The 9,117-nt window shown below is 45.6% G+C and overlaps 2 protein-coding genes and 1 long non-coding RNA gene across 3 annotated transcripts; 2 read left to right on the top strand and 1 right to left on the bottom strand.

The window, feature by feature from the left end:
* Positions 1-1,252, top strand: LOC307088824. Its single transcript, XR_013812588.1, has 3 exons — positions 1-89; positions 618-692; positions 1,203-1,252. It is a non-coding gene; the product is annotated as an uncharacterized lncRNA (long non-coding RNA).
* A 3,928-nt stretch (positions 1,253-5,180) lies between these two features.
* pdx1 (pancreatic and duodenal homeobox 1) lies at positions 5,181-7,476 on the top strand (the record flags this gene model as incomplete). Its single annotated transcript, XM_079754825.1, has 2 exons — positions 5,181-5,562; positions 7,073-7,476. The coding sequence occupies 2 exons, from the start codon at positions 5,181-5,183 to the stop codon at positions 7,474-7,476; spliced, it is 786 nt and encodes a 261-aa protein (XP_079610951.1).
* A 466-nt stretch (positions 7,477-7,942) lies between these two features.
* Positions 7,943-8,758, bottom strand: urad (ureidoimidazoline (2-oxo-4-hydroxy-4-carboxy-5-) decarboxylase). The gene is made up of 2 exons (XM_079754826.1): positions 8,563-8,758; positions 7,943-8,303 (listed from the first exon to the last, which is right to left on the bottom strand). The coding sequence occupies exons 1-2, from the start codon at positions 8,735-8,737 to the stop codon at positions 7,960-7,962; spliced, it is 519 nt and encodes a 172-aa protein (XP_079610952.1). The 5' UTR covers positions 8,738-8,758; the 3' UTR covers positions 7,943-7,959.
* Between the last annotated feature and the right edge of the window lie 359 nt (positions 8,759-9,117).

Raw genomic sequence — 9,117 nt, forward strand, 5'->3', positions numbered from 1 at the left:
CCCCGAATGGAGGTAAACAACTCATTTTGCTCTGTGTACCTCCAACATTGCGACCACCACACGATGGCAGATGACAATGATCTGGAGAAGTATGTACCTTCCTGAAACATAACTCTAGCAACGTTAGGGGACTAAAACGACGTTTTCCTAGTATGTTCTCCTCGTTATCCTACAAGTCTAGCCACTGTGCCCTCTAAGCAGGATATTGTGTGTGTGTGTGTGTGTGTGTGTGTGTCAGATAGATAAGTAATACCTCTATATTATTCCTAATAGTATGTTCAGTGGGTGTACTCCTGTTGATTAAAGTAGTCACTAACTTGTCTCTTCCACTGTAGCAGAGCTGATATCACAATTCTGTTCAAACCAGGGCACGCTGTCCTCTACTGCCTCTCCTCAGCTCCTCCACTGCTCTCTCCTGACCCTGTGACGCATTGTGCGTTCTTCTTGCTTCGTTCAATTATATCTTCTACTTGGCAATGCTGCTTTTTGTGTGTCATCCCTATCCTGTCACATACTCCAGCAGCCAAGAGCAGACACAAGAATGTTTCCAGCTCCTCTTTTTATTATTAACTCCCTCCACAGGATGTTGACCGAGCTGAGTGTTTTCTTCCCTTCAGACGAGCGATAGACGAGCTCCTGAGAGAGACCAACAGGGCCCGGGCCAGGGTGGAGACCATGGGGCCTTCAGGATGGTAGGGGCTCTCTGTGGGTATAGTGGGGCTAAAATGTATTCAGATGGAACTTACATTTGCATTAACAATTGTTAGGTTAACCCATTCCCTGGATAACAAAGATGGTTAGGATAAGATGCTACACAACTAAGTACTATAATTAAGTACGACATACAATAAGTGCATACATTAAACGCCCAGACTTATAACATACAATAAGTAGGAGGGGTGGGAGGGGGTGGCTATGCAGGGTCTAGGTGATCTGGTGTATTCTATTACAGTCCTATATTGTGTATGCATTTTCCTTTGGCACATTATAAGAATGTCGGACTCCAGTTGAAGAAAACTCGAGATAGATTTGTGAGATAAGATTATCTCTCAAATAATTATAAACTAATCTGTACTTTTTAAATCCCTGACATGGAATAAGGGATATCATTCCGTGGCCATTAATGTGTGGTGCTTAGTTGTTATCATCCAGACACCCCACCCAGCTGAAGGGACCCCTAACCCTAACCCTCTCTCCCCCAGGATGAAGTGTCCGCTGCACCGCACCAACAAGCGCTTCCTCGTCAACACGCTGCGCTCCAGCGGCCTGCAGCGCCGCTCCACTGGGCCCACGGCGGGCCGGGCCGCCGCCCAAGGATGCCTGAGGAGTGACTCCCTCCCTGGGGGTGAGCACCACGACAGAACCCCTCCCAGGGACTCCTCCCCCCGCGACCCAGGCCACAGCAGCCATCGCCACAACAAACGCCATTTGATCAACAGGAGAGGGGAGCAAGAAGATGTTAACAAAAGTGGACATTTCCACAAAGTAATGGACAGGAGAGGCGGAGGACCTGCTGAAGGTAGAGACACTGAGGCACAGAGACTGCATTCTGGACACTCCTCCTCCAGAAGCCACTCCCCTCCCGGGGAATATTCAAGAGGCAGCCAATCGGGAAGGACTCGGTCAAGCTCACCTGCCGCAGACTCACAAAGTGGGAGGTGCCAGAAGTGACATGGCTCTGAATCCACAGAGGTCCAGAGTGTTGTCTCCTGCTGTGTTCTCAGTCAGGATATCAGCTCAGAAAGGTGGGGAGACACTTTGTTGAGGTTGTCCAATTTCAAAACATTTCTCTTGTAATTATCTGCTGAAACATAACTGAGGCATTTTCTGTGACCCTGTGCCTTTTTGGTGTCCTTTTTTTTTTACTTTCATTTTCGTTTTATTTTAAGTTCTAGTGTTAAAAATAATTAAATCATTTTACAGTTTGGAGGAAAATATATAATTCTGATTATGTAAGAGTGTTCCTTGTGTTTTAGCTGTTTAATAGCATACTGAGATATCAATTTTCTAACTTTCAAATTAAATTCTCTGACTTTAGATTCTGCAACTGGACTATTGATTTAATTTTGAACTCAGAGCTTTAGTTTATTCTATTTTGTCTGTCTGTGTCTGATTTTACTTTCATTTATTTATGTGAAAATGTGTTTATTGAGTCCTATTTTACTGAATGTTTTACTGTTGAAATTACAATTCAACTAAGAGAAGGCAGTGTGCTGTCTCTAGATACCTCCAAGCTCCTCTCAAACCAGACGATGCATTAACCTATTAATTATATTTCACGGTGGATTAAACTTTTTCTGTTAAAATGTAGTACAGCAAATGTGTGTGCTCACTTCTTATCACTCATTTATTATTGAAAAAAAGGCTAATTGGATTAAGATCTAGACCATTTCATCATGGGGACAGCAATTATAAACACGGTGCATGGCAATGTTTATCCATCTTTTGCTACAGGTTAGATGGATGTATATTTCAGCACAACATTTACAGTTTCCTGATCATTGACTTTACTTTGTGAAAATAATCTCTCAAACATGCACCTAAAGCTTAATTTGCAATCTTTAATTGGGAATATTTATATTTCATCCGGGTGTTCCTTTTTTTGTCCACGATAAAGAATGGAAGTTCAACATCATTGTTTGCAAAGAACATTGATGTGCAATTAGGTTGATAATGATACAGACTGTCTGTCTATCGTCTGCAAAACTAAATCATTTGTAGCTCCACATTTAGGGGGGCCACAGGGTGTGTGTATGTCTGGGGGGGGGGAGTCCCATTAGGGTCTCAGGAATATTTGTGACATGAAAATGAATTTGAGTGACCCTTTGACACTGGCATTTTAAGTTGTTTTATTTTGAGAGAGAGATGTTGGCCTATCTCTTACCTGATTGATTAATGGTGTTGGTTCTTTTCGACAGAGCAAGGTTTGATTTCTATTATTATGTGATTAGCATTCTACGGGCATTGCTAAATCGCCAGGAGTGTTTACACAAGCCATGCTCTTGCCACTCGGTAACAATGTTTTATCAGGCCTCTGACTTATTGACACACGAATCAGAAGAGGGCTGCGCCTAAAGAAACGGAATATGTTGCCTCTTTGTCTACTGCCGTTGTAGGCCTACCACTCGACTGTCCAATTGCCTTCAACGCTTAAATAAAACCGAGCGTGCGCTATAATAAATCGCGTTATAATAAATGTATCAGCAATCAGTGATAATTAACTAATAAGTAGTGAAGATTACCATGATTGAGGCTAATCGATATCCATTATGCAAGATAAACTCAATATAAACGTATCAAATAGGTAATAAAAACTGGATAACAAATCTTTGCTGCACCTGTTTCTGGACTGTCTGGAAGCATCATTGTTTACCGATAAAAAGTTTCCCAATAATTATAAACAAGTCAATTATAAAATTGTCGTCCGCTCAATTTATTTCTCAGTCGTGTCTCCACAGAACTGCGTGCGTGTGTCTGATATGAGGGCTCTTCTGCAGGACGACAGGGCGACATCAGGCGCTCTAGTGTTAGGACGCTCCATCTGCTGTTTGGACGTGCCTGCTTCATTTAGCGCGTCAGATTTATTGTCTTGGAACCCTAGCCTTTGGCGACATTGCAATAACCTATATCTTTAGGAGCAATCACTTGGTATGGTGATTACGTAAAGAACTAGTATGTCGTGTTAAGCGACTATGCTTTATACATTTCTCAGTTGGCGTAATAAATGACGTGGCTGAAAAGTGGACTTGAGTGCGCTTTAAGCGCGTCATGCTTCATAAACCATGCTCCAGGGGACAGCTCCTCCGTGGGACTATCACTCCCCTCACACCATCTATAAACACCATTACGCACACAGTATAGGCCTACGGGCTGAATCGACTGTACTGAGTAGAACTTTATTGCATCACTGAGTGCCCCATTAAGATACAATAGGTTAAGTATGATTGCGTTTGAGAAACTAAGTTAAAATTGACCTTTTATAGTCCTCAGACAGAGTTAGGTAAAAAAAAATGTAAAATGGGATTGAGAGTATGATATGTGGAGGCTTAAAGGAAGTGTTGACACGGTGAGCTCCCGAGTGGTGCAGACCTGCAGGGCCACCAACCCGCCGCCTGCTAATTGAGTTCTGCTCCCTCACTCCACCCTAATTCGCTGACCGAGACGAGAGGTGTTTAATGAGGCGCAACTAGTCGGCCAAATGGCCAGCAAACAAAGAGGGCCGAGAGTGAGGAAGATCCCTCTTTGTTTGCCATCACCAGGGACACATCGTGCCCAGGCCAGGGCCTAGCAGACTTTACGCATTGCTAAATGATGCAGCTAGAGGTAGAAAGGTTTTAAAAGCACCAAAGGATAGAAGGAAGGAAGGATGCGCATTAAAAGCAATATTTTCACACCAGTGTCCAAGACAACTATATCGACGTCACCTTATCTCAAAGGCCGACCGCTGCTTGAGCCTCCACGGATATCGATTCACCCAGAATCAGCAGTAGGCGTCCATATATATATATATATATATATATATATATATATATATATATATATATATATATATACATATATATATATGTATATATATATATATATGTATATATATATATATATATATATATATATATATATATATATATATATATATATATATATATATATACACCCGACAACGCTGGATCAAAGCTGGACACTTTCTTGAATTCTCCTTCCAGCTCACCGTCTCCTAAATATTCTTTACTCCAAAAAGGGTAAAAAAAAAAAAAAGAAAGAAAAAGATAATAATAAATGAGTAGTCAAAGTATTTTCCCTGTGAAGTCCTACTGTCTGATGTTAAACCGTTATATCTGAGTTATATGACAGGGGAGCAGTAAAAACGCGGAGTCCACAGCTCAGGACTCACACCAGAGCGCCACACCGTTGTGAGTCAACACGGAGACCAATGACCAGGGCGCAGCTGGGTCACATGGTCAGAGGCTGACACACCTGTGCAGCCGCGAGGCCTTGAGTGGCGCCAGACGTCGGAGCTCGCAGGTGGGGAAGAAGGTCCACTCCGAGGGAAGGGGAAGTGTGCGTGTTAGTGTCTGAGTGTGTGTGTTTGTTTGTGTGTGTGTGTGTGTGTGTGTGCGTGTTTGTGTGTATGCGTGAGGGCTCGAGCGAACGCAACGCGCTGCAGGTGTCGGTCCCCCGCCATGAATCGAGAAGAGCACTACTACAACTCCCAGGTGTTCAAGGACTCGTGCGTGTACCAGAGATCCCCCACGGAGGACTTCTGCCACAGCCCGCCACCATGTCTGTACATGAGCCGACAGGTGCACTCGGTGTACTCAGCCCCGGCCCTCGGGGGCCTGGAGGCGGCCAGCTTGCCCGAAATCGGGCCCTACATGCCCCTGCGAGAAGACCCGTGTGGACACCAGCTTCACCACCCGCAGCAGGCGGTCCCGCCACCCGCCGGGGGCTACGGAGAAGCTGGAGACGTGGCCCTATGTGCCGACCGGAACCGACACCACCTGCCGTTCCCCTGGATGAAGACCACCAAGTCCCACACGCACACATGGAAGGGCCAGTGGACAGGTAACCGGGAACTCGCAATTAACTTTTTTTAAATAGTGCAGTATTTAAAAACTCAACAGGAATTAAGAACTAAGGTTAGATGAATGAGTGGTTGTCCAGGCTATAACCCTTCATGAGGCTATAGGACCCCTCATTATAAATGTATTATACATGGACCGCGGCTCCGTCGCACCTGAAACTGGTTTTAAAAATGCAAAATGATGGTTCCAAAGTTCATCCGAGGCTGACTTTCTAATCACTAGTGGGTTAAGACGTTGAAGTTTACTTTTTCTAAAGCCCACATGACATCCTGTTTTGAACAATATTATCGTTGGTGTTTCAGTTTACCTTGTCACAGTGAAGGGCCGAGAGGTCAGCTTTGGTTTCGGCCTTATCGCCTTATAATTAACAGTGTTCACATCTGAAGAAATGCTCTCCTCAAACCACGGCCACCAATGGGTTCAGAAAGGTTCACGTCTTCGTCTGTGAAGAACCGTTGGTTAAATGGGATTTCATGTGTAATGATCAATAATCCCGAGTGACAGCGAATCGGCCTATTAATTTATCAGATAAAGGTTCCATTTTATATTCCATAAAGTGTGTAGTTTATTAATGTATTTCGGAAATACAGTATACATATTAGGGCTAGTGTTACATATATACAATTAAATAAGTACAACAAATTAGATTTCCTTGTTAATGTGTTTATGAAATCTAAGGCTATTGTCCTTTATTGTCCCGTAAAATAAATAAATATGCTCGACGCTGTAGATCACTTTAGATTAAGCTATCACACAATAGGCATACATACATACAAAATACATACTAATTAAAGGTCAACCATTTAAATCCGTTTTTGCTCCTAAATGAGCGCATGCCGCAGATGTGTTGAGCGTAGGCCTATACGCTCCCACATCTGGTTCTGCTCATATAGAAGCAAAAACGGATTTAAATGCTAATATTCTTTATGGAGCGCAGTGGTCCGATACACTAATCCGACATTCCCTTTGATTGCAATTAACTTAAATGAAAAAAAATGGGAGGGAAGGGATATATGTGAGAGATGTGCGCGCATTAAGGAATTAAGGCCATTATAAAAATAACTCTTAACAAATATATTGACCTTTGAAAGGTTTGACAGTTGAAAATAATTTAAAGTTCTCCTAAATCTCCTGAAAGAGTAGGTCGATCAAGGAGGCCTGGTCCTCCATCGACGACGTGCAACACACACACACACACACACACACACACACACACACACACACACACACACACACACACACACACACACACACACACACACACACACACACACACACACACACGCATTACTTATATTTTTGTTCTTGTGGCTCCAGACTTCTTCACCCCCTGATGCTGATGAAACACATCCATTAATCCATCCAATTCATCCACCAATTCTTCCATCCATTAATCCATTCATCCATCCGTCCATTGATTCATCCATCTATCCACCCATTGATTAATCCATCCATCTTGTGTGTATTTGTGTGGGTGTCGCCTCACGCAGGCTCCTACATGACGGCGGAGTCGGAGGAGAACAAGCGCACGAGAACGGCCTACACGCGCGCCCAGCTGCTTGAGCTCGAGAAAGAGTTCCTGTTCAACCGCTACATCTCGCGGCCGCGGCGCGTTGAGCTCGCACTGACCCTCAGCCTCACCGAGCGCCACATCAAGATCTGGTTCCAGAACCGGCGCATGAAGTGGAAGAAGGAGGAGGACCGCCGCAGGACGCGCGGGAGCGAGCCGGACCAGGACTCCTCCGTCACTTCGGGGGGCCTTGGGGGGGATGCCAGCCCGGCGCGCGGCGGGGCGGCGGTCCCCTCCACGGGCCTCGGGAGCTCCTCCACCGGCAGCCCGCCCTTATCTCCCGTACTGAGCGGCTCCCTTGCGTGCTCCCGGGAGCCCGCTTAGGCACCGACCGAACCAACGACCTGAAACACGGCGCTTATGCAGACTGACTGATAGACGAGACGCTGAGGTCTGGGTCTCATCTCATTAAGGATCCGGTGATTCGGTCGGACAGACTTGACCTCCCCAAGACCGTGGAAGGACCGCATCCTGGGACATGTTGTATGATATGTTTGGGTTTACATCGGAACCTTCTCCCATGTGTGAGACATGAGGCCCGTGGCGGTGGGTTTAGCGTGGACCTCCTGACGGGACTGAAGACCCGCCACACGTCATCTTAGGCTGCTCCAGACACTCACTGACTGGAATATAGACCTAATGAAAATAACATGTTGGGAATTTAAATATATATTGCCTGATTTTAAATAAAGAATAATCAATATAACTTTTATGTAATTAATTATCACAATTTATACGAGATTCGAAGAAAGGAGCTCGACACGTAGGTTTATTGCACAGGCTTCTTTAATAAAGGTGCTTTATAACTTATGCTTCTGCGTCGCTGAGTACGAGTCTCTGCAGCCGCAGGCGGCAGATCTCCTTCACCTCCTCGACCCCGCGAGCCCTCTCCTGCGCTTGCGTGTTGCCCAGACGCTCTCGCAGCTGCTCCGCGATGCTCGTCCGGTCGTTCATCCGCGCGCACACCACGAACGGGAAACCGAAACGCGCTTTGTACTCAGCGTTGAGGCACGTCAGGCGCGAGACCTCCGCGGCGCCCATGCGGTCCAGCCCGGCGGCACCCTGCTCCTCGCGAGACTCCGGGGTTAGGGTGCCGCTCTGCAGGTCCTTACCCGCGAGGTCAGGGTGGCACCTGAGGATGCCTTCTTTACCTGCAGAGGAAAACACGGTTTTGGTTTCTTTCGGTCACATCCTGTTATCCAGTTGAGGGAATAGGAATAGGATCAGGGTGCACCTGGCCTGGGTTAGTCTCACTGTGTGGGTAATGGATGATGGTACCAGCTTGTAGAGCACCAGGCCTAAGAAACACTGTTCGTGTGTGTGTGTGTGTGTGTGTGTGTGTGTGTGTGTGTGTGTGTGTGTGTGTGTGTGTGTGTGTGTGTTACTAGCTCGCAGAGAGCAGCAGGCTACCTGATTCAGGAAGCGCCTCGATGAACGCATTGATGGCGGCCTCTATGGCAGCCCCGCTCGGGAAGGGGCGCCCTGACCACACCGCTGCGGTTATGATGGGACATCGCTCCACTACGTTACCAAAAATACTCACGAAATCTTCGTAAGAAAGACTATTTATTGCTTCGATGTCCATGCTTTCGTTCACGGGGTTGCGTTTAAATTGTGGAAAGATCCACCCATTTCTGTGGCACCGCCCGCCTCAGGGACGTCCCGGTAGAAAAACAGATGCACTTTAGCGTTTATATTGACCTTCGGACAAGATAAAATGACGCACTGAAGATCAAAGGTCATCCATAGGGTGAGTGAACTTGTGGACACAGGCTTGTAACACAGCTGGTCGGCATTACGACATTATGCCATCACGGGACGTTTTTAGTTATTTAATTATAATTGAAGCATAATGAAGGCCTACCATAAAAACAATTAACGAACATACAAATAAGAAATGGTAAGGGTTAACACGAATAGAACACAAAACACAACATGAACACAAAATCGATACCACATAATAAA

This window comes from Pollachius pollachius (assembly GCF_949987615.1).
Source record: "Pollachius pollachius genome assembly, chromosome: 17".
Taxonomy (NCBI): domain Eukaryota; kingdom Metazoa; phylum Chordata; class Actinopteri; order Gadiformes; family Gadidae; genus Pollachius; species Pollachius pollachius.

What these genes read in the sequence shown, in the direction of transcription:
- urad (XM_079754826.1), bottom strand. Translation starts at nt 8,737, where the DNA reads ATGGACATCGAAGCAATAAATAGTCTTTCTTACGAAGATTTCGTGAGT. An exon ending in CGAGGCGCTTCCTGAATCAG is followed by an intron (nt 8,304 to 8,562) that starts GTAGCCTGCTGC and finishes TTTCCTCTGCAG; the next exon opens with GTAAAGAAGGCATCCTCAGG.